Source organism: Artemia franciscana, chromosome 21 (genome assembly GCF_032884065.1).
Source record: "Artemia franciscana chromosome 21, ASM3288406v1, whole genome shotgun sequence".
In the NCBI taxonomy this organism is placed as follows: Eukaryota; Metazoa; Arthropoda; class Branchiopoda; order Anostraca; family Artemiidae; genus Artemia; species Artemia franciscana.
The window spans coordinates 24,577,484-24,602,047 of NC_088883.1; the positions used below are offsets into that span (position 1 = coordinate 24,577,484).

Sequence of the window (24,564 nt, forward strand, 5' to 3'; positions counted from 1 at the left end):
ACTTCCTTATTTGTTAAAGTAAAAACGTGAAAATATTTAAAATGTATTTTGTTTAAGTCTGATTATGTTCTGGTCTGAGAAGGCGTGGGGGTTTTCAGGCCTACTCCTGTGAATTTTTGCCCGTTTTGACTTTGAATCGGTTATTTTTTGTAATATTAGTTAGTATTGGGTTTAATTTATTTATTTATTTGTGGCAGTTTATGCTTAAGAAATTATTCAATTTCTTTTTTACTCATTTTAGCTTAATGGAGCTCTTTACTCTTCTTTGACAAGCTTGCTTTGTGAAAAAAGTTTTTAAAATCCATTTCTGTTTGTTTTTTATTAATATAGCCTTTTTGTGGGTAGAATTATTTAAATCTTTTTTTTCCTTTAGATTGCATAGTTTTTTTACTTGGAAGATAATTTGTCTTTATTTTGGTTTTATGAAGCCCTTTCCTTTAAAAAAAACAACTATTTCTATTAGTAAAAAATATACGAAACTTAAGAATTAACTTAAGTAACAAACTTTTATATTCTTACATTTTTATTATATATATAAGGGGGTTTATACCGTCGTTAATGCCTCACTCTTTACACTAAATCGTAAGTTTTGTCTCAATTCTTTAAGAATGACCCCTGAATCAGAAAGGCCGAAGAGCAAATAGTTGAAATTACTAAAAATACTTTAGCATAAAAAGCGAGGTATTCATCTCCTCCTAAATACCTCGCTCTTTATGCTAAAGTATTTTTAGAACCCCTCATATGCGTAATAATCTCTGTGCGTTTTAAGTTTCAATGCTACTCCTTACTGTGGAGTAAGGAGTAGGGAGTAGGAGTAGTGGAGTTACTGTGGAGGGTGTGCCACATTTTCTGCATTGTTTGAAAAATAATCAAAAATTAAATAAAAAATAAATTATTTGCAGCTGAAGGTTAGGAGCAACATTAAATTTCGAAACCAACAGAAGTTCTTCTAATATGAATATGAAGAAAATATAGCTCCCCTCCTCGATTTCGCTTGTTTTGCGTTTTACTGTTGCTGCTTCCTCTCAGTTGAAATTTTTTTTTTTTTGAATTTAATCAACTGAGGCAAAGATACAGTGATTTCAGACTAAAGCATATTTTAAACATTCCAAGACTTGAGTGAAATGACCTCTTAGTATCAGAAGCCGAAGTTTCTGAAAAGCAGTAAAAAAAAATTAACAAGAACTTAACAATGTAATTCAATTTTCAAAAATAGAAATAAAAATGTATATATACAGAATCAAGATATAAACTAAATTATTTTTAAATCTGATTTAAAAAGACTCAGTCTTCTTGGTAATCATCATCAAGAATGTCATCTTTGCTTTCATCATGAAGCAGAACATATTCTCTAGAACTAAAGCCAACATCTTTTTCCCGTAATTCAACATATCTTTGAGGTTCAATTGGCTTATTATTCACGAAAGTTTCATTGGAAGAGCCCAAATCAATAATATATGGCCTTACGGCTCTTGCCCGTCGTCCATCAGCCTTTTCATAAGGGACGAGACGGTACTGTAAGGCGGCATGCTGTTTTGAACAGGAGGGATGGTCTACTGCGAGGTCACATACTTTTCTGTCCCGGCCAATTAAATAAGCACTTTGTCTATCAAACAGTTCGTGGTAACGAACTGTAGTAAGGAGCGACCTGGCTCAATAGTAACCAAAACTCTAAAAAATGGAATTTTGATACCAATAGCTACATCAAAAGAATCGCATTTTAATGCTGGTTTTAAATATATAAGTTTCATCAAGTTTAGTCTTGCCCATCAAAAGTTACGAGCCTGAGAAAATTTGCGTTATTTTAGAAAATAGGGGGAAACGCCCCCTAAAAGTCATAGAATCTTAACGAAAATCACACCATCAGATTCAGCGTATCAGAGAACCCTACTGTAGAAGTTTCGAGCTCCTATCTACAAAAATGTGGAATTTTGCATTTTTTGCCAGAAGGCAGATCACGGATGCGTGTTTATTTGTTTATTTGTTTTTGTTTTTTTTCCCAGGGGTGATCGTATCGACCCAGTTGTCCTAGAATGTTGCAAGAGGGCTCATTCTAACGGAAATGAAAAGTTCTAGTGCCCTTTTTAAGTGACCAAAAAACTTGGAGGGCACCTAGGCCCCCTCCCACGCTAATTATTTTCCCAAAGTCAACGGATCAAAATTCTGAGATAGCCATTTTATTCAGAGTAGTCGAAAAACCTTATAACTATGTCTTTGGGGAAGAGTTACTCCCCCACAGTCCCCGTGGGAGGGGCAACAAGTTACAAACTTTGACCTGTGCTTACATATAGTAATGGTTATTGGGAAGCATACAGGCGTTTTCAGGAGGATTTTTTTGGTTTGGGGGAGGGGTTGAGAAGAGGGGGATATGCTGGGGGAACTTTCCTTCGAGAATTTGTAATGGGAGAAGAAAATTTCCATGAAGGGAGAGCAGGATTTACTAGCATTATTTAAAAAAAAAAACAATTAAAAAATAAAAGTGAAAAAGCTTTTTCAGCTGGAAGTAAGGAACAGCAATAAAACTTAAAACAAACAGAAATTATTACCCATATGAGGGGCTTACCTCCTTCTAATACCTCGCTCTTTACGCTAAAGTATTTTCGGTAATTTCAACTACTTATTCTACGGCTTTTGTGATTCAGGGGGTCATTCTTAATGAATTGGGATAAAATTTAAGCTTTAGTGTAAAGAGCGAGGTACTGACGATGGGGCGAATCCCCTCATATATGTAATAAAAACATGAGAATACAAAAGTTCTTTACGTAAGCTAATTTATAAGTTACGTAAATCTTTTACCAATAAAAAGATTCGTAAAATATTAAAAGTTCTAGTTGCCTTTTTAATTAACCAAAAAATCGGGGGGCAACTAGGCTTCGTCCCCCGCTCTTTTTTTCTCAAAATCATTCGATCAAAATTATGAGAAAGCCATTGAGCCAAAAAAAAATATGCAAATTTCGTTTTGATTATTCCTCTGCGGAGAGCCAAAATCAAAACATGCATTGATTCAAAAACGTTCAGAAATTAAATAAAAAAAACAAGTTTTTTCAACTGAATGTAAGGAGTGACATCAAAACTTAAAACGCACAGAAATTACTTCGTATATGAAAGAGGCTGCTTCCTCATCAACGCCCCGCTCTTTACGCTAAAGTTTTTTACTGTTTTAGAAAGAAGAATTGAGAGAAAGAGTCAAACTTTAGCGTAAAGAGCGGGGCGTTGATGAGGAAGCAGCCTCTTTCATATACGAAGTAATTTCTGTGCGTTTTAAGTTTTGATGTCACTCCTTACTTTCAGTTGAAAAAACTTGTTTTTTTTATTTAATGCATATAAAGAGTTGGCATATTTTCATTATCTTTAAACACATAAAATCTCCAGCGTTTTTTTGGAATACGGGCTTCGGGAGGCTCACTATATCTAATGACTACACCACGAAAAGTATTCGTCTCTTCTGCAAGTTTACCAGAAAGAGCAAAATTAGGTTTTTCCTTTTCTTTTGCCGCTTTTTTCTTATCATTCTTTCTTTCGTATTCTTGAGCTTCATTTCCACTATCCCATTTTGTACGTTCAAGACTTAAAGGCTCTTTTTTTATAATAATGCCGCTTGGTATGTCTTGTTGTCTTTCATGACTTTGCCTACTAGAGGGTCTTACGCTATTTCTATCGTATTTACGGTCACCTCTTTCATGTTCCATTTTTCCTCTTTGCTTCTTCTCGACAAGAGATACGACACTTTCTTTCTTCTTTTTTGTATGTTTCTAAAAAAAATAATGGTTAACTAGAAAAAAGGAGAATAAAATACAGAATGTACTATATTGATCATAACTCAGAAATAACCAGATTTCGATCTCGATTCTTTTAAATTTGTCACACTATGTGTAAAAGATGTTTCTAATAAAATTATAATGCCCAGGCCAAACGATAGTTGACTAACCGATAAAAAAAAAAAAAAAATTGTGGATGATCTGGGTTCTCCCTTGATTCTAATGTCACACTTTTGTTCAAGAGGCGGAAAACTGAAAAGACATGAATTGGCTTGAAAATTCTATATTAACCCTAATTTATTCTTAAGTATATTCTTCAAAAACTGTGTGTTTATATCTTTTGGTAGATTAACCATACAAAAAGTTTCCCCCTTTTCTGATTGTGAAAAATCTACCTTTGATCTCCACTCTGATTGGTCAATCACACAGTCGTGCCTGAAAGTTGAACGTAGCCCAACTTACCAAACTACGCACAGGATATAATTATTGGCATTGTGGTCTGGAGTAGTCTGTTTTTATCCACAATTTTGACTAGACTATGGCTTGGGCACAACTTTCGGTAACAAGAGTTTTAGTAAGACTACATCCTTTCCTTGACTAACAAAGAAGAGTTCACTAGTAAAACAAAGTTCAATCACAATTAAACGAAAGCCCCTGAGCGGGAAAACATGTATCGACACTCTATAAAGGCATAAGAACTTCCCCAAAAAATTTCTGACGAAGAAGATAAATGATATTACAAGACTGAGATATTTTTAGAAGATGAAAGGGTACCTTATAAGACATCTAGACGTATGTTTATACATTGGATGGCTCATACTGTAAATGACTTTTAAATAGTGAGTGTTTCTAGTTTAAAATTATGCTAACAGAAAATTGTAAAAGATTAAGTAAAAACACCTCAAATAAATTAAAAAAGATATGAGGAGAAATACGAAATGTGGCAGAGAAGTAATGAGATTGGCGACATTGCAAGCGATCTGGCAACCTTGCGCTGTTATCCTACAGAGAGCAAGCGAAACACAACCTTTCCATGGTTTAGTTCGAGTTTTTACTCCGCCTGTTAACTATGTGAATTTTGAGACTGCGATTAGCGAAGTTGTGTTTCGTGGTGCGTCGCGCAAAACGGAACATTGGAATTTGGAGTAACGTTGTGCCTGGAGAATCACCAACGGTAACGTTAATAAAGTTAGAACAGTCATATGGGAATCATTCTTCCTCCCAAGCTCAAGTTTTCCGCTGGGATAAAATATTTTTGGAAGGTGGAGAAAATGTTGAATATGAACAACGTTTAGGTGGGCCTTCAACTTCGACTTAGGACGACAACATTGAACGTGTCCTAGTTCCTGTGAGATCAGATTTTCGTTTAACAGTGAAAATATTGAGTGTGCAATTACTTCCAACGGATTTATGATTTTTTTTTATAAAGACATCCTTCAAAGGCTCATGGGATCCAGTTGAATGGAAGCTTTGTACAATCCTGTTCCCATCTTGGTCTCAATATGGTTCTCCACACTTTATCAACAAGAGTCGAAATCCTGCACAGGAATCTCAAGCCTATTACCTCCGACTGATTATATATTCATGCCTGCAAAGATTATGCTACTTCGGGGAGGCCCAATTCATGAATTGCCAATTCATAATAGGTAACTTAGCTAGGAATAGGCTTTTAAGCTCGCCAAAACAAACCAAACCCAGAATAATTGTCCATTCGTCCGAATCCAGTGCTACTGCTGTCTCGTTTACTAGGCTATAATTTCCTCCAGGGGTGCCATTCCTCATAGTCACGTCCAGCGCTGTTAACGGTCGCAGCTTTGGTTAGAAAAACTCGTGAAAGTTCCACCCTGATGCCATTATGTGGCCACGCAAGCAGAATTTCTTGTCGGGGATAGGGATGGAGAAGTGAATTCATGACGGATCAGAGACCCCAAACCATCTCACGACACCGGAACAGCTCCAATCTTTTATACCCATCCTAATCCTTGTTAGGGCATTCATAAAGATGATAGGTTGGCTGATATTGTGTTTTTGCCCTCGGTCGAAATTAACGGTCGAATAAAAAGCCACGAACAAAATATCACGCTTTACGCCATGAAGATGATAGGCTGCCAAAAATTGTGCTTTCTAGCCATCAGACAGAATTAATGGTCGAACAGTTTATGCCATAGAAGACAAAAGCTCACGTTTTACGTCATAAAGATGATAGGTTGGCGAAAATTGTGTTTTGAACAAAGGGGCTTCGGCACAAAAATGTTTTGCATCGATAGTCCATATATCGAAATTAACAATCGAACGAGAAGCCGGACGTTCAGGAAATTTACCGTAAAATAATTTAGTCAAGTTTTTTTTTCGCCATGGATTTTTCTGTCATTACCTAGACAGTCATGGGATTTTCAATCGGTTTTTTCTGCCTTGCTTAGCTGTGGACCTTAGTCTTAGCTCAATGGAACTGTGCTTAAAAAGGTGCTGTTGTTGTGTTTTCAAATCTCTGAGCTCTTGGGCTTTGGCCTTTGAATTCCCATGCAAAATACTTTGTAAGCAATTTAGGTCAGTCTAAATGCTAGCAGATAATATCCTCAAGAAGAGCTTCGGCCTCACCTTATGGTTTGGCCATTGGCGCTAGAGCCTGAGTGGAATGTTTTGTAAAATGCCTAATAATCTAGCCTCTCACCCGAAGGGGAGGGGGGACACATGCCTACCCCCCCCCTTTCTCTTTAAAAAAAGTCTGCTTATGAAAAAAAGAAGTGGTAAAAATGAATATTGTTGAGTGAGCACACCGTGGGATTTCTGTTTTAATTTATTGATGGATTGTATTATGGTTCTCAAAGACGGCTATTCGTTCTGTAGCCAAAATGTCGCCTATATTTTAATTTAATCCCTAATCTATTGATGGATCCCTTGATAAATCCTTCATTTAATCTATTGATGGATTGTATTATAATTCTCAAAGACGGCTATTTGTTCTGTAGCCAGAAATGTTCGTCTGTGTTTTAATTTAGTCCCTGTTTTCAGGAAATTCTTCCGTAACTTCTCGATTTTCGTATGATCTTAACGTATCCGTCCTACCCCTTTTCTAGTGCATGCTTACATACGTGATATGGCAGAAAAGTAATGAGATTGACTTTTTACTTAACAAAGTTTTATTTCGTTGAAACGTTAATGTTATTCCCTTCAAAGTGTTTCTTTGGGGCAGCTACACACCAATGGAGGCGTGGTTCCCATTGTTCTTTCCAACGCTGGAAGTCTTCAACTATTATGGACTACACCATATCTGTTGCAGTCTTTTGGGTGATTTCAAAAATCCCAAAATGACGGTTTTTGATGACATTTTTAGTTTAAGAAAAAGGACGAAGTAACAGGGACTGAAGTCAGGGGAATAGAGAACCACAGGGATTCCTTTCGAGGAAAGAAATTTTGTTATGGGGATGACAAGATAGAGCAACCATTTCTCTGCAATGTCTGGTCTCATGGGAATAGTCCTTTTTTGAGCCTTTGAAGGATGTCTTTATAAAAAAAAAATCATAAATCCGTTGGAAGTAATTGCTCACTCAACATTTTCACTGTTAAACGAAAATCTGATCTCACAGGAACTAGGACACGTTCAATGTTGTCGTCCTAAGTCGAAGTTGAAGGCCCACCTAAACGCTGTTCATATTCAACATTTTCTCCACCTTCCAAAAATATTTTATCCCAGCGGAAAACTTGAGCTTGGGAGGAAGAATGATTCCCATATGACTGTTCTAACTTTATTAACGTTACCGTTGGTGATTCTCCAGGCACAACGTTACTCCAAATTCCAATGTTCCGTTTTGCGCGACGCACCACGAAACACAACTTTGCTAATCGCAGTCTCAAAATTCACATAGTTAACAGGCGGAGTAAAAACTCGAAATAAGCCATGGAAACAGTGCTTCCACTTTTTTTTTCTGAAAATCAGTAACGACTCCAAAAAAGTCGGGAGATTATCGGGAGGTTTTTTTTAAGTCGGGGAAAAAAATAGGAGGTTTTAAACAGCTTTTTTGTCTCACATACCATTTGTATTGGTGGTAAAAATGTCAGTAATAGAGAGACAGAACAAAGTAGAATCGAAAATATGTTTTAGAGTCTTAAGTCCGGTCTTCACCTCCCGGAACTTCCGGAATCTGGGCTTCCAGATTATTCTTTGACGTCTTCTTCTTCTTGCATCTCGAATATGAACTGGTCCGAAAGTATATCAAAATCATCCGGAAAAAAGGGGCTTTTGAACTTCCAGATTTCCGGAATTTTGAAGTATCGCAGAAGAAATTCAAAAAAAATCTCGGAAAATCTGGGAACCCAGATTCCGGAAGGTGAAGACTTATTATTACTCCAAAATCAGCTATCAACAAGGAACAATGTTTCTTTCATACAAAACTTATGCAAACTAAATGGTTTTATCCTTCCTTCCAACCCAGACAAGAACGACCTGCTTTCCGTGTAGCCCCAGACAGTTGGCCAAAAAGGACAATCTTCGGTAATCTGTCATCCGTAGAACGTAGCCTAGCCATCTCAACCTTTCTTTCATTATAGCCCCAGAAAGTGGGATTGAACCACACTTTTCGTACAACCTACTGTTTGAAATACGGTCAGTCAGCCGGGTACCCAGAACAATCCGTAGGCAATTTCTCTGGAAAACATCAAGCAAATTTTCATCTGCTTTTCGGAGTGTCCATGCTTCAGAGCCATATTTGACCACTGTCATCACTGTAGCTTCCAATATTCTAATCTTGGTTTGTAGACTTATCTTTCTATTCTTCCGACCTTTTTTTAACTGTGAAAAAACACCCTGAGCTTTAGCTATTCTACTTTTAACATCTTCACTGCTCCCACCACTACTGTACAGTTGTATATCTACAAAAAAGAAGCAATTTTCCTAGTTTCATAGTTTTATACATTCCGATAACTCTATCGGAATGTTCTCAAATTTTGAGAGCAAAATGACTACTGTACAGATGTATATCTATAAAATAAAGAAGCACTTCCTAGTTTCATAGTTTTATACATTCCGATAACTTTATCGGAAAGTTCTAAAATTTTGAGAACAAATGACCACTTTACAGCTGTGTATCTATGAAAAAGAAGCTATTTTCCTAGTTTCATAGTTTTATACATTCCGATAACTCTATAGGAATGTTTTCAAATTTTGAGAACAAAATGACCACTGTACAGTTGTATATGTACAAAAAAGAAGTTATTTTCCTAGTTTCATAGTTTTATACATTCCGATAACTCTATAGGAATGTTTTCAAATTTTGAGAACAAAATGACCACTGTACAGATGTATATCTATAAAATAAAGAAGCACTTCCTAGTTTCATAGTTTTACACATTCCGATAACTTTATCGGAAAGTTCTAAAATTTTGAGAACAAATGACCACTTTACAGCTGTGCATCTATGAAAAAGAAGCTATTTTCCTAGTTTCATAGTTTTATACATTCCGATAACTCTACCGGAATGTTCTCAAATTTTGAGAATAAAACGGTCAAGGTATAGTTGTATATCTATAAAAAAGAAGTTATTTTCCTAGTTTTCATAGTTTTATACATTGCGATAGCTCTATAAGATCTAGAATTAATCATAGGTGAAATGAAAACATGCAAATCTTTTCTTGATAATCCATACTTAATACATTTAAAATCAGTGTTTATAAATCATAATTTGCCAGGTGCTTATTTTCATCATTCATTTTCAACACCATGGTCAAAAAGTGTTATCAAAGGAATCTAGAGAAGGGAAATGTATTTATTGGATGATCTAAAGTTATAAAAGAATATAGATGAATTTGAAATCATGATTAATAAACTGGTAAAATCATCTAAGTATAGAAAATTAGCATGTGATATAGATGAAATTGTAAAATTCAAAGTTATGTTCAAATATAGAGAAATGTTTTATAATAATATCCAAAATTGTTTTAAAGGTAATGCAGAATTGGTTATTCACTTTTATAATACAATGAGAATATATACTTTAAGAAATTAAAATTTAATAATATATTGAAACAATTTATCATTATATACAATAGTAGTTATGATCAAAAATTTATTTAATCTGAATCAGTGAATAATAAGTTTTATAATAGAGGTATAAAAATATATGTAAAGTTTGTTCATAATATACTATCCGGTTAAGAATACTTCAAAAATGTTAAAATTGTAAAGGAAAAGATAATATTATTAGAAGATGTAGCATTTGGTATGATAATGATATACAAGAATTGTCGTATGCAGTAGAAATATACAGATTAAATGGATCAAAGGAATATATTAGAGATGCATATTATAATTATGCTTTCTCTCTTCATCTAAAAAGAACACTGAATGCAATTAAAGAGAAATACAAATATATAAAGGATAATAGCGTTTTTGGATATAGACTAATAAATAAAATAGAAATAAATAGTTATCTTTCTCATAAAATATTTAAATAATTCATTAATGTATATATAAAAGTAGTTGAAAATGATATTCGGAAATTGGGAATACAAAATTTTTTATGATTATTACTATTATTTTGAATAAATTGTATGAATTATTAGGTTTCTTTAATTATTTTAACATTATTTTAAATAGTGTTTGTTTCAATACATGATAATCAGTAATTAAATATTTATTAAAAATATTATATATCGTTGAAAAAAAAGTTATATTTTTAAAACTAAAATTTACAGTATTATTTAACTACCATGTTTTAATGTGCTTTTTTATTTCTATGTTGCATATTGATTATTATGTTCTTGTATTATAAATTAATACTTTAGAGTGAGTTATTTATTATCATATAATGACTTTTTTAATTTTATATTTGTGCAAAAGTTCGAATCCCTCTACTATATTATATTTTAGAGTATTAAAATTTAATGATTTTTCTTATTACTATGATTAATAGAACAATATTCCGTCTAAATTTTGGTGATTAATAAACCATTTCTTCATATACCTTATTTAAAAATTTTATTTTAAATATTGATCTAATTTTTATAAGTAATTGGTTCGAATCCCAGTATTTACTTTTTTTGTTTAATAATCAATAAAATAATATTATGCTATCAAAAACATATTATATGATATTTATATATTCATAAGAATACATAATAAATTAAATGGTATAAAACTTGCAATTTAAAATACTTTATTTCTATAAATTATGTATAAAATGCACTAATAAAATATATCTCGAGATTTAAGTTTATATAGTTATATAAAAAAATTAATAATTTCTAATATTTATTAACATTGTTAAAATAACATTGTAATACAATCAATAAGAATAAATTTATATCATCAATGTGCAAAATTATATTAAAACTGTGTGTTAGCGTTTAAAGATTTCTTTTATTGAAGTAATGAATGATATGATAAATATATGAAATTTATTTTAACTAGGTAAGAAATAGTAATCAAATAACTAAATAATTTTAAATAACAATAAAAGACTTCAACTTTACATATAGATTTAAAAATAGATCAAATATAACCTGAATAAATCCATAATGTTCACAAAAGGTAATAAAAGAATAATTTTTAATGACATTTTATTATGTAAATATTATTATAAAAGATGTAAATATTATCAGTAAAATAATCTAGTCGCATTTAAGTTTAAAACAAATAAATGTCATATTGAGATTCAAACCTGGTGTTTAAGGTAAAGTTAAATTAAACATACTGATAGATAAATGAAACAGGATGGTGATCAAAATTATTATCTATTTTAATTAATAAGGATCTTTTTTTATCAGTAGCCTACAAATAATAAAAACTGGTATCATATATTGTAGAAGAATTCTTTTAAGCGTTAGAGTAATAATAACAATTATAGGAAAATATTTTTTCACTGCTAGAAAAACTTTCTCAACTCTATATTAATGATTATATTTTTTTAAATTTGAACTAATTAAATTATACCAAATTAAGTGATAACTAATTTACATACTGATTTAAAGAAATTAAATGATATTTTTATTCTTAAATTCGTATATATTCTATTAAATGTTTTTCTACAATGGCAACTTATCGACAAAATAGAAGAATACAAAATCTTTAGCTAACTTATATTATATAATCTATATTTATATATTAATATAATATATCATAACGCAATGAAAACTTTATTTTGTCTCTTTTAAGTTGTAAATGTTTATCCTTGTAGCACAATATAACAATACAACTAGTTATAAATAGAATTATAACATTTAAACAGGTGAATACAATTGCCTCTTCTTAATTTTTTTAACCTTCTTTGGTATAATTTTTTGTCTTCATATAAAAATATTATTATAAAAATGTGCAAATATCAAGATTCGAACCAGGAATTGTGTTTTTGGAACAAATTGGTTTTTTTGTAAGGAAATCTTTTTTTGATACAATAGAAATAGTTACTATTTTTTTTTATATTTACTTAGTAAAATCTTTTGTATATACTAAATACTTGCTAATTCTATATATTAATAAATTTATTTATATATGATAAAATTTTGTTGTTTTGTAAGATAAAATAATAAAATGTTTTATATAATTAATATATTACCATAGAAGTTTTAAAATCAAATAAAATTCATATGTAGACGCATGTTCAAATCTCCATTTGACAGTTTCTATGTATTTTTTCTAATTTATTTTTTATAGAATGTTATTAAATAAACTAAATATTTGCTATGATTTTATAATACTCCTTAATTTATCGTTCAATATCTAAATAAAAAATATTAATTATAGAATTGTGTTTTAAACAAAAATAATATAGAACTTTAGTATTATACGATATTTAATTAGAGAAGAAATATATTAAACGATATAAAATAGAATAAAGTTTGTATAAATCAATTACTAGTAATTATATAATTAACTACATAATATCCATGTGCGTTGCACCTACAGTTTTTGCTATAAAATCTAAACCTATTATCTAAATAATTACAAATATATACTAGTCTACAATGTGAACTCTTTGGATCACAGAATATTTGATGTAAAATAATAACTATAATAAATATTTATCTGAAAACAATTTTATAAATTTAAACAGATGTAAAATGGTAGCAGATATTACTCAATTTGGATTATAAAAAAGTCATTCAAATAAATATACAAAATGAATTTGTAACAGGTTATAGATCTAGATTTAATATAAAAAGGAATGATCTTGTTGTTTAAATTGAAACAAGTAAATATGTAGCACGCAAACAGATATGAAAAAAGTAATAACAAAAATATACTAATTTGTAGAATGACCCATAAACAAAGAGAATTTTTGATAGAACATAGAGAGAAAGTGTTTCAAAATAGCATAATGATTCTGTAAATAATACAAGTTTATATATGTTATATTCTAAGTTATAACATATAAGTCAAATAACATTTTTGACCATAATAAATATTATATTAATGTGATTTGTTATAATTAAATTCTTTAGAACATTTTATCCTTTAACCAAATATAATATAATGGTTAATTTTGATATAAAAACCCGTTAAGTAAGATACGAATGGCATTATATTGTTAAATCTTATTTTTTTAAATACATCTTCATACATTTTTCCAATAATATGTAATATTATAATATTAATTTTAAGTGTTTCTAAGGGTTGTTCATTAACAAAGTGTGTATTTAATGTAAAAAGTAGAAAAGATAAATCTATTATTCATAATTGTATTATTGTTAATTGTGGAAAAACTTGTGTTATTTTTATAGCTATATTTTATGTTGTGAAATCATTTTTAGATAAAAAAATAAGTTAAAGATTATATTTTAATCTCATATTTATTGATATTCTTATGCTAATTTCTTGATGATATAATTTGTTAAAACCAAATAATTAATTTTCTGATTTAGTACCGAAATATAATTTTCATTAAACTTATTATGTATATTATCAAACGAATAATTGATTTACGTGTTATTTTATGATTTTTCAAAAAATACTTTATTTAGTTTATATTTCTTTATGTAATTTACATGTGAATAAGAAAACACAATGTTTGAAATATAGTTTTGAGTTTCTTAGAAACTTGAACTCAAATTGTTCGATAACAAAGTTCTATCGAAAAATGATTTAAGGAATAAATGGTTATATTCTTGATAATCCTTATATGATAAAAGATGGTAAACAATAATTCATATAATTCACATAATTTCTGACTTTATAATAAGAAAGTAACACTTCTTAATTTTTAACATATTTATTATAAGATCATTATACTTATTATCTTAATAATAAGATACATATAAAATTTAATAATTTGTAATGAAATTGGATATTTATTTTTACTCGAGTACAACTCAGTAAATACTATTAATAAATTTATAAAATATGTATTCAATCTTCAATAGTAATATATTGTAAATATCATTATATTTTATATTATATATAAATTTAAAAATTGCAAATACAATTTTGCTGTTATTCAAGCCTTAAAAAGTAAACATAATTACATGTTTCTTCATTTTTCTATGTATTTTTAAAACAATAAAATAGTATTAAATATTTATTATTATATTTTTTTATTAAATATAAATATAAAATTAATTTTTATTATATTAAAAAAATTTTATAGCCACAAAGAAAGCAAATCCAAATAACTGTTATCAAAAAAAGTATTACCATAAATACCGAAGCTTGATTTGGTATCTAAACTAATCTTTAGAAAGTAATTTGAGCATATTATAATTAAAATGCAGTTATATTTAACATCTCAACACATTATTATATGCTTAACATAAACAAGAGACACAGTGTCTATATGCAACAAGAATGTAAGATGAGTTAGACACGTTAGTTTTTTTAACAATAATATTTACTAAGAAAGTCTTGATTTGGGAATAAACATAGTAAAGGCAATTTTCGTCTTAAACAAGTGAATGGCATAATCAAAAACTGAGATTTATGTAATCCTGAAGAATTAACATACCAAAATTCCATGAAAATCATTCATTATAGATTAATAATGATTAAAGAGAAATTAAAAATTATATAAGAAGTTGAAAACAAAACAATTATTGCTATATAATACAAATTATTAGAAATATAAATACAAAATTGTATTGAATAGTACAATAAGACAGCTGACGATAATCTAAGAAATAGAATTTATGAATGACATAAAAATGACAAAGCATTTTTTAATTGTATTCAAATTGACCTTATTATAATTTAAGTGTTTATTTATTTTATTTAGCTTTCAATTGATCCCAGGTATTCTAAAACATTAAAGTGCACACTTACATTAAAATTGCATCAAAATAAAATCACCAATGGTACATTTTCATAATTTTTTATTAAGTGAATTTTACAATTCACTGTTTGCACATTATTTTATCGTACATCACTAAGTTTACAATGTTTTCTTTCACACCTATGCTTTAATTTTCATGTCTCTGCCCATTTCTCGAATTGAATTGATATATTATCTCTCTTGCTAATTAATGTCCGTTTTCAGTTTTTCACCTCAGAGTATTTTTTCTTTTAAAAATGTTACGAGTTGTTGAAGTTTGTAATGCTTTTTAAACGTTTGTTAAATTGTCGTATGAGTCGTTCGATTTAGATAGTTCTTAAAACCTCACTTAGCAAGTCGATACACAAGTTATCAAATTAGGCTTATGTTGGGTTTCTATATAATTTGATGGAGGTGATCCATTGACAGTCGTATTCCTTGTTGGTGTCTACGAGAGTTTGTGGTGGGTGTACCTTCTCAGCTGAATATTGCGCCTTTTCAGGTCTTACAGGTTCTTGCTTCCATACAATTGGTATTATTTGAAGTGTCTTATCCTGGCTGATAGCTGTTTGGTTGAATCATATGTGTGATGTTTAGATGTGATGTCAGTAGTTAGATGTGTGATGTTTAATCAAGTAGTTAACAAATTATTAACCAAGTAGTCATTGATTATTTTTAAAATTAAAGTTTAAAAACACAATGCTATTTTCACTTCTTTTGTCCAAATCATTTCATTTGATCTGTTCTAACCATCTTTTTTCATTGAAATATTATCAATAATTAAAGACGTTAGTTAGTTATTTATCAAACAAACATCATTGTAATATGTTTTACCCTTGTAAATTACAGTGCTTTTATATTTTTTTTATAACGAATGTTGTTAAATCCATATTCATAAATTAATCTAAAATTATTTGTTGTTCGTTTACAGCAAATAAATAATAATTTAAATTATATAATAATATTATTTTCTTTTTTAACCAATTATTGTAATAAATCTTCTTTTTATTTTATAAAAATTTTTTTAAATATTTAATTAAAAACAAACCAATCATTTAAAATAAATATTAAATTACATTTAAATGACAATAATTTATTTTATTATTAATTGTAAGTTATTCTTACTTAATAAAGTGTGTGTGATTAAATTAAAGAATTCTCTATAAGTCCTTGAATATAGAGAACTTTGTTTATAATATTTTTAATAAAAGAATCATAGCAGATAAACAATTAAACGTTGTTCTGATTTTTCTTTAAAATAATAATATATGAATATATACTATATCTAAATGTTATACCATTGTTCTATACTAAACTCTTTCTATTCCTAAAGACATCAATTAATTTTTTGATTGCTTTTGAGTTTTCTGCTTCAAAACTATTTCACGCGTATCACAAGGCTTTATTTAATCTAAGATTATTTTTAATGAATTTAACTATACCTTTTTAATGTCGCCTAGCCTCAGTCAGTTATAATAATTGTTTTATTTTCAGTTCTCTTATATAATTTTTAACATCTCTTTAACCTTTATAAATCTATAATGAATTATTTTCATTGAATTTTGGTATATTGATTCTTCTAACTTAAATAAATCTCCTTTTCTCTGATTATGTCATTCACTTGTTTAAGACGAAAGCTGCTTTTACTATATTTAAGTTCAAATCAATACATTCTTAGTAAATATTGTTATCAAACAAATTAACGTGTCAAACTCATCATATATTCTTGTTGCATATAGACAAAGTATCTTTCGTTAAGGTTGAGCACATAATATTGTGTTGTGATGTTAATTACAACTCCATTCGAATATTAATGTGCTCACATTACTCACCTAAAGATTAGTCTAGAGACCTAGACAAATTATAAATATTATTTTACTGTTTTAAAAATTCATTTAGAATACGGGAATATGTAAATATGTTTACTTTTCTGGTTTGAATGACAGCAAAATCGTATTTGCAATCTTCATTTATAAATTGGATAAAATATAATGATATTTAGGAGGAGGTGAGCCCCTCATATGGGTAATAATTTCTTTGTTTTAAGTTTTAATGCTGCTGCTTACTTCCAGCTAAAAAAAAAACTTTTTTATATTTATTTTTTCATTGTTTTTTAAGTAATGCTAGTAAATACTGCGCTCTCTTGACGGAAATTGTCTTCCCGATGACAAACTCCTCGATAGAATGTTCCCCCAGCATATCCCTCTCTTCTCAACCCCTGCCTCAAACCAAAAAAATCCTCCTGAAAACGCCTGTACACTTCCTAATAACCATTACTATACATAAGCACTGGCCAAAGTTTTGAGCTTTTAACCCCTCCCATGGGGACTGTGGGGGAGTAAGTCATTCCCAAAGCCCTCTCGCAACATTCTAAGACAACTGGGTCGATACGATCACCCCTGGGGATAAAACATAAAAACAAACAAACAAATAAACACGCATCCGTGATCTGCCTTCTGGCAAAAAATATAAAATTCCACAATCTTGTAGATAGGGGCTTGAAACTTCTACAGTAGGGTTCTCTGTTACGCTATATCTGGTGGTGTGATTTTCGTTAAGATTCTATGACTTTTAGGGGGTGTTTGCCCCTATTTTTAAAATAACCCAAATTTTCTCAGGCTCGTAACTTTTGATGGGTAAGACTAAATATGATGAAACTTATATATTTAAAATCGGCATTAAAATCAGCAATAAAACAATCACCCATTTTTTAGAGTTTTGTTTACTATTGAGCCAGGTCGCTCCTTACTGCAGTTCGTTACCACGAACTCTTTGAAAGGTTCTGTAAACTAAGTAAAGAATACGGCATTAGACTTTACAGTCCACACCGGCGGTGCTGATCTCCATTTCTTGGCACCATTTGGTTCATGTTTTCCCTTTGTTTTCGCAGGTCGTCTTTCTTCTCGAAGCGGTTGACAACATTTGAAAACCATAGTGTCCTACATCATCATCAAAATTTTACTTCAGATACATTAAAAATAGAAGGAAAAAACGCAGTTCATATTCAATGATCTTCTTCATCTTCGATTTCGGATTTGACTTCTTGACCAGGGGGTGGGATGGCTACGTAGAGGTTATTATGGAGGTATTATGGAGCTTGATCTGATTGTATGTAGGGACATATTTGTAGCGAACTGTATCTTTTATTCTTAGTCACGATTTTGTGACCAACACGGCTTCAATATTCTTTCTTTCTTTCTTATTTTTTCCGATCATTCTTTCTTCAACCAATTCCGCTTTTTTTGTCTTGACATCACTGACCCAAGAAAATTCTTTCTGAGCCTGTGTTCGAATGCGGTAGGAAGAGCACCCTCTCGGCAAGCTCTGCCGGATATTAAATTCAGTGGAGTCATCAACAACTCTAAAGGTTTTGTCAAACTAAGAAATTTCCTTCAACGCCCACTCAATTTATATTATTAAAGTCTTTCCCGTCAAAATGTGACTCTGTCGCACGCGCGGCTGGCACTCCGTATAGATATAGCCACTAGGTATTGATTCGTTTGATCATTCTTTTCAGTGTTGTCAGATGCAGCATAATTATGCGGAACGTAGCATAATAAGGAACCAAAAGCATCCAAGCATATTCCTCCTTAAGATGGCATAATCGTAGCATAATTTAAGACGATGTAGAACAACTCATAAAGTCACATCTATAAAACGAACTAAAAAGATGGTTTATCAATTTAAGATGGTTATGGTTATCAATCAATATGGTTATAATTTTTCGACAAAACTAAAGTAAAATTTTCTGCACAGTGTTTAGGTGTCTAGATTTCTACATTACCGCAGCGACACAGACGCTCAAGCGCTTCCCGTACGGTGATTCTTTTATGAAGTTCCTTCAGTTTGTTAATCCCAAGATGGCCCTGGGAACTGAAAGAGCCAGTATTCCGTCACTAGGTGTTGTAGTGAACCGATTTCCAAGCATCATGCAAAAACTCACAGATATTGACTCACAGTGGCGCAAGCTGCCGCATGCTTTTAGTGATTCCGAAAAGAAAGATGTGAGAAAAATTACTACAGACTTGATGTGGAGAAAAATGCTCGAAATGAGAAACTTTACTGACGAAAGAGTTTTCCAGATCTGGTAGAACTTGCCGAGAGGGTGCTCTCCCTACCGCATTCGAACGCAGACTCAAAAAGAATTTTTTCTTGGGTAAGTGATTTCAGGACAAAAAAAAGCGGAATAGGTTGAAGAACGAATGATTGAAAGAAATAAGAAAGAAAGAAAGAATATTGAAGCCGTGTTGGTCACAAGATCGCGACTAATAACAAAAGAAATCGTTTGCTACAAATATGTCCCTACAGAAAATCAGATCAAGCTCCATAATATCGATAACCTCTACGTGGTGAAATCTGAAAGCGAAGATGAAGAAGATCATTGAAATGAACCGCGTTTTTTCCTTCTATTTTTAATGTATTCGAAGTAAAATTTTGATGATGATGTAAGACACTATGGTTTTCAAATGTCATCATCCGCCTCTAGATGAAAAACGACCTGAGAAAAAGGACGAAAAACGTAAACCAAATTAGGCCAAGGAATGGAGATCAGCACCGCCGGTGCGGACTGTAAAGTCTAATGCCGTATTCTTTACTTTACTTTAAAGAAAAGTTGAAGCTTTATTAACATTAGACAGAATTCGACTTGTCTTAACTGATCAACTTTTTCGTGAAACCTGGGAAAATATAAAAGCGTAGCATAATTCTGTCCAAATTAACATAATTTTGGGCTCAAGAAAGCATAATCCTCTCCGTCTAACCTGGCAACACTGATTCTTTTAAAGAGAGGCAAACTTTCAACATGGCTAGGACAAAACAACCTGCAAGAAAATTAACGGGCGGAAAGGCACCTAGAAAGCAGCTTGCCACCAAGGCAGCACGTAAGTCGGCTCCTGCTACCGGAGGGGTGAAAAAAAACAACACAGATACAGGCCCGGAACCATAGCCCTGAGAAAATTTCGTCACTGTCAAAAGAGTACCGAACTGTTAATAAGGAAGTTGCCCATTCAGAGATTTGTGCGATATATTGTCCAGGATTTCAAAACTGACTTGAGGTTCGAGAGTTCGGCTGTGATTGCCTTACAAGAAGCCAGCGAGGCGTATTTAGTAGGACTTTTTGAGGATACCAACTTTTGTGCCATTCACGCCAAAAGGATGACCATCATGCCGAAAGTTATTCAACTTGCCCGTCGTATCCGTGGCGAGAGAGCTTAAGTTCCTTAGTTCACCGCAATTGCATCTTAACCAACGGCCATTTTAAGGGCCACTAGATGGATTAAACAAACAGGCGAAATTATGTTAAACAGCGTAGTGTTTGGTGAAAAAAAAGATATGGCTCAAAGAGGCATAATTATTTCAAAATTAAATTATAAGATTCGGTGCGGGATTAAACAAGATCCAAACTATCTAATGAAAAGCGAAAGACACCAAAAGCCAATTTAGGCCAGTCTAATAAATCCCAAAATACCCCCCAAAAAATGAACAGAATCATTTTTATACAATCCTAATAAGTGGGTTAGTGCCAGATTTGCCTTTTTTTAAGTTGAAAGCTAAGTTTAAATAAAAATGAGTGATATATTGCTCGCTGCAAAGTTTGAGTTTAGTTTGAACACTGAATTCAAAATATAAAAGAAGAAAATTCTCATGCGAAATCTCATATTTTTCAAGTTTCAGCGTTCTCGTGTTTTCTCATGTTTTTTGGCTATGATAATGTGTTTGACAATTTCGAAGAAGAAGCCCTCAAGAAGAGTCAAGGTGAATTCCGTAACCCAAAAACAAAGTCAGGAAGAGAAAAAGGTTGAAAAGTTAAGGGAAAGGCAAAGTCCATTTCAAACAGGGCATGTTTCCAATTCCCAGTGGGAAGGATCCACCGTCTTCTGAGAAAGGGCAAATGTGTAGAGCGAGTTGGTCCAGGGGCACCCGATTACCTTGCAGCGGTCATGGAGTATTGATGAGCTTGCTGGTAATGCTGCACGAGATAACAAAAAACTCGTATCATTCCTCGTCACCTAAAGCTAGCCATTAGAAACGATGAAGAACTGCTTAAGCTACAGTCGGGGGTGACCATTGCCCAATATTCAAGCAGTCCTTCTACCAAAGATGACTGTAAAACTGGCAAAGGCCTAAATGAACCTAATTTTAGTTCCAAGACCTACCCTAAATTAACCAACAGCCCTTTTCAGGGCTACAAATTCATTGAATCACTCTATAGCAGCTAACCACTCCTGGAATGGAAAAAGCTATGAAATTAAGGATGCTCTTAGTGAAAAGGAAAACTTTCACATTTATCTAGTAACTAAGAACACGAATTTACCGGAGCCTTGGGAGATATTTTCCTTAAAAATCCTTAAATTATACCCCAACAAAATCTAAATATATATTTGAGGCTAAACTATTTTGTTACAATTAATAAGGTTTCAAAGACCCTCTAATTCGACTGGTCTAAACTAGCCTAGGAGGCCATAGGGTAGTTATCTTAAAGGTAGAAACATTTTGGGGGGCTTGTCATTTCTTACCGAAGGAATAAAGGTTTGTTTTAAGAAAAAGAATTAATAAACAAATTTGGATTCTTATTAAATATTTGTCTTCTAAAACCCTTGGTTCATGACTCTAAAACTAGGCATTTTATTTCTTTTCAGTTTGTAGATCAACAATCATTTTTTACAAAATTTCTCAGTCAACGGCCATACCACGTTGAAAGTACCCAGTCTCGTCAGATGCTGGAAATCAGACTACGTCGGGCCGGTCAGTACATGGATGGGTGACCGCCTAGGAACACCGGGTACTGTTGGCATCTTTATATATATATATATATATATATATATATATATATATATATATATATATATATATATATATATATATATATTATATATATGATAATGATTTTTTTTAAGTAAAATATTATTCTTTTTTACTTCAAAGTAAACTTATATATATATATATATATATATATATATATATATATATATATATATATATATATATATATATATATATATATATATATATCATGAAAAGAGAAATCACCAATGCTACAGCACAAACACAAAAAAAAAAAAAAAAAAAAAAAAAAAAAAAAAAAAAAGACACAGAAGGAGAAAAGGACCAGCACTTGAATGAGGCCTTAACCCTACTCATCCATACAATCACATAGGTCAAACAGCATAGCCACACACAATCAACCATAAAGAATAATCCATGGACAGGCAGTCATGTCGTCAATAAGTATAAGTCGTCATTTACCAAACAATAGAAAAAATAATATAGACAAATAATTCAGAGGCAATACCCAACATAAAGGCTCATCAGGAGAATACACTGGCCTATATAGGGTTTCGCCACTCTAAATTCTCTACCCAGCACAGTGTTGTGGCTACCACAGAATATCCATGGCATCCCCGCGTCAGGTATCACCCCTAAAATACATGCCTATGAGAAAAAAAAGCAAATGTAAAACAACCAAGTAAAACCAAAACAAGCTTATCCTGTTAATATATCCCTCCCTGTAGCAACAATAGGTAAACTAAATATTATAGATTTTACCAAATCACAAATATTAACACATTGCAAAAACCTGAATGAACTAAACAATTATAGAATTCATCTTTACCATGTGGCTAATTTTTTAGAAAATCCGCTCAATTAGAAACACAATTCAAAATAAGTGGCGCTGTGACAACATTTCTCGAGCCTCCGAAATTAGTTAAAAATTTCTTTAAGTATTTCTAGATAATTCTTTTGATATTTATTTAAAAGTTCGTTATAATGAAAACTAAATTTTTTAAATTGCCAAGTTAATTTATTTGCAGAAAAACCTCTTGATATCAATTTTGATATCAATTTGATATCAATATATATAAATTCAATATATATATATATATATATATATATATATATATATATATATATATATATATATATATATATATATATATATATATATATATATATATATATATATATATATATATATATATATATATATATATATATATTAATTAATAATATTCTTGGTAATAATATTCTTGGTAACAAACTCGTTTCCTTATTCTAATAGCGCCAAGCTGATTACATCTTTTATAAGAAAAAAGAAAACAGAAGAGACTAAGTTGGACATCTCCTTGATTTCCATCTATCGGTAATAAATCAATGCCACTCGGCTCGCATTTATATAAGCCAATAAATAAAGTCAAAAATTGTAACCATAGTGACATTATAAGCCCCCAAGTTATTTTAGTTGCCCATTCCGGCAATTAAATCAAGTTGTCCAAGTTTTTCCATTATCCTTTTTTGTCGAAGATTTGAAAAAAAGAAATTAAGTGAAGATATTTATATTTGTGTTGTTTTACTGTAAAATAGTACTATTATTTATAATTCTAGTTGGAATGACGCCTCAACTCTCACGATTTACACTTTGTTATTTTTAATATGTTATTAATTTTGATTGATATAATCTTATTAGTTATGATTCATCAGCCTCGCTCAGACTAGTTGGGAAATGTACCTCTGCTCCCGCAATTTGAAGGCGCCGCTCTACCCATTCGGCTATGGCGATATATTTGTATATTTATCAATCTGATCACTTTAACGTCAAGCTTGAACCTTACCAGCCAGCCGTCAAATCTAGTCTTTAATATGGGATTGTTGTTTTTTTTTTTTTGTTTTTTTTTTTTTAGACAGCAATAGCGCTAGAATGCAAAAGTAAATATTAAACAACGTATTTTTGGGCTCAAACAACAGCTGAATTATACTTGACAGGGAAAAGTAGAGAGTCAAAATTGGAAATTTATAGCATTATAACTTTCTGAACAGAAAGTTTCGAGCATTTGCTTTGATAGCCCTGAAAAGGACTGTTTGATACTGCAGGATAACTTATTGAACACATTACTTTTTAGCTGGTTTCTTAGCTACTGACTTTTTAGATGCCACTTTCTTGGCGGGAGCTTTCTTGACTGACGGCCCCTTCCTGGGTGTCGATTTCTTTGCTGCTACTGCTTTTTTGGCAACAGTGGATTTCTTGAAAACCTTTATAGGTTTTTTGCTACCAGCCATTGGCTTGGTAGCCTTTATGGCTGAAGTTGACTTTTTAACTGCAGTAGGTTTGGCCGTTTTCTTGACTAAGGTCTTCTTAGATGTGGCCTTGGAAGGCTTTACAGCCTTGGAATTTTCGGCCTTGACAGGCTTTGCAAGCTTGAAAGAACCACTTACGCCAGTACCTTTGGGATTTATAACAATTCTATTTGCAAGGCAACGCCTCAAAGCTTGCTTAAGATGCACATTCACAACTTTGGTATCAGTGCCAACCTGGAAATTGCCCATTATGTATTTGAGAATGGCCTGACGGCTAGGTCCCCCACGTTCTTTCAGGTCAGCAATGGATTTGGTGATTATTTCTGTGTATTTTGGGTGGTTTCCTGGTGCCATGACCTTTTTATTCCCTTTAGGTTTTGCAGCCTTAAAGGTTTTGGAGCCTTTGCTTTCTTTTCTTTCTTGGCTGGTGAAGCCATGCTCTGCGATTCTACAGATGCTGGTGCCACTTCACCTTCAATTTCAGATGTTTTCAACTCTTG

The 24,564-nt window shown here is 31.4% G+C and overlaps 3 protein-coding genes and 1 pseudogene across 3 annotated transcripts; 2 read left to right on the forward strand and 2 right to left on the reverse strand.

The window, feature by feature from the left end:
- Positions 1-1,284: 1,284 nt before the first annotated feature.
- On the reverse strand, positions 1,285-4,407 carry LOC136040715 (smad nuclear interacting protein 1-like). Its single transcript, XM_065725019.1, has 2 exons — positions 3,320-4,407; positions 1,285-1,610 (listed from the first exon to the last, which is right to left on the reverse strand). The coding sequence occupies exons 1-2, from the start codon at positions 3,687-3,689 to the stop codon at positions 1,285-1,287; spliced, it is 696 nt and encodes a 231-aa protein (XP_065581091.1). The 5' UTR covers positions 3,690-4,407.
- Positions 4,408-18,852: 14,445 nt separating this feature from the next.
- Positions 18,853-20,206, forward strand: LOC136040716 (uncharacterized). The gene is made up of 2 exons (XM_065725020.1): positions 18,853-18,996; positions 20,027-20,206. Exons 1-2 carry the CDS (start codon positions 18,853-18,855, stop codon positions 20,204-20,206), a joined length of 324 nt encoding a protein of 107 aa, XP_065581092.1.
- A 1,461-nt stretch (positions 20,207-21,667) lies between these two features.
- Positions 21,668-21,785, forward strand: LOC136041127 (5S ribosomal RNA; annotated as a pseudogene).
- A 2,093-nt stretch (positions 21,786-23,878) lies between these two features.
- Positions 23,879-24,418, reverse strand: LOC136040717 (histone 24-like). The gene has a single exon (XM_065725021.1). It carries the CDS (start codon positions 24,416-24,418, stop codon positions 23,879-23,881), a length of 540 nt encoding a protein of 179 aa, XP_065581093.1.
- Between the last annotated feature and the right edge of the window lie 146 nt (positions 24,419-24,564).

Excerpts from the sequence above, each read along its gene's own strand:
- LOC136040715 (XM_065725019.1), bottom strand. The coding sequence starts at position 3,689 with ATGGAACATGAAAGAGGTGACCGTAAATACGATAGAAATAGCGTAAGA. Across the intron at positions 1,611-3,319 it reads TATGCCAACTCTTTATATGC|ATAGACAAAGTGCTTATTTA; the intron begins ATTAAATAAAAA and ends ACGAACTGTTTG.
- LOC136040716 (XM_065725020.1), top strand. The coding sequence starts at position 18,853 with ATGGCCCTGGGAACTGAAAGAGCCAGTATTCCGTCACTAGGTGTTGTA. Across the intron at positions 18,997-20,026 it reads GTGATTCCGAAAAGAAAGAT|GATTTCAAAACTGACTTGAG; the intron begins GTGAGAAAAATT and ends TATATTGTCCAG.
- LOC136040717 (XM_065725021.1), bottom strand. The coding sequence starts at position 24,418 with ATGGCACCAGGAAACCACCCAAAATACACAGAAATAATCACCAAATCC.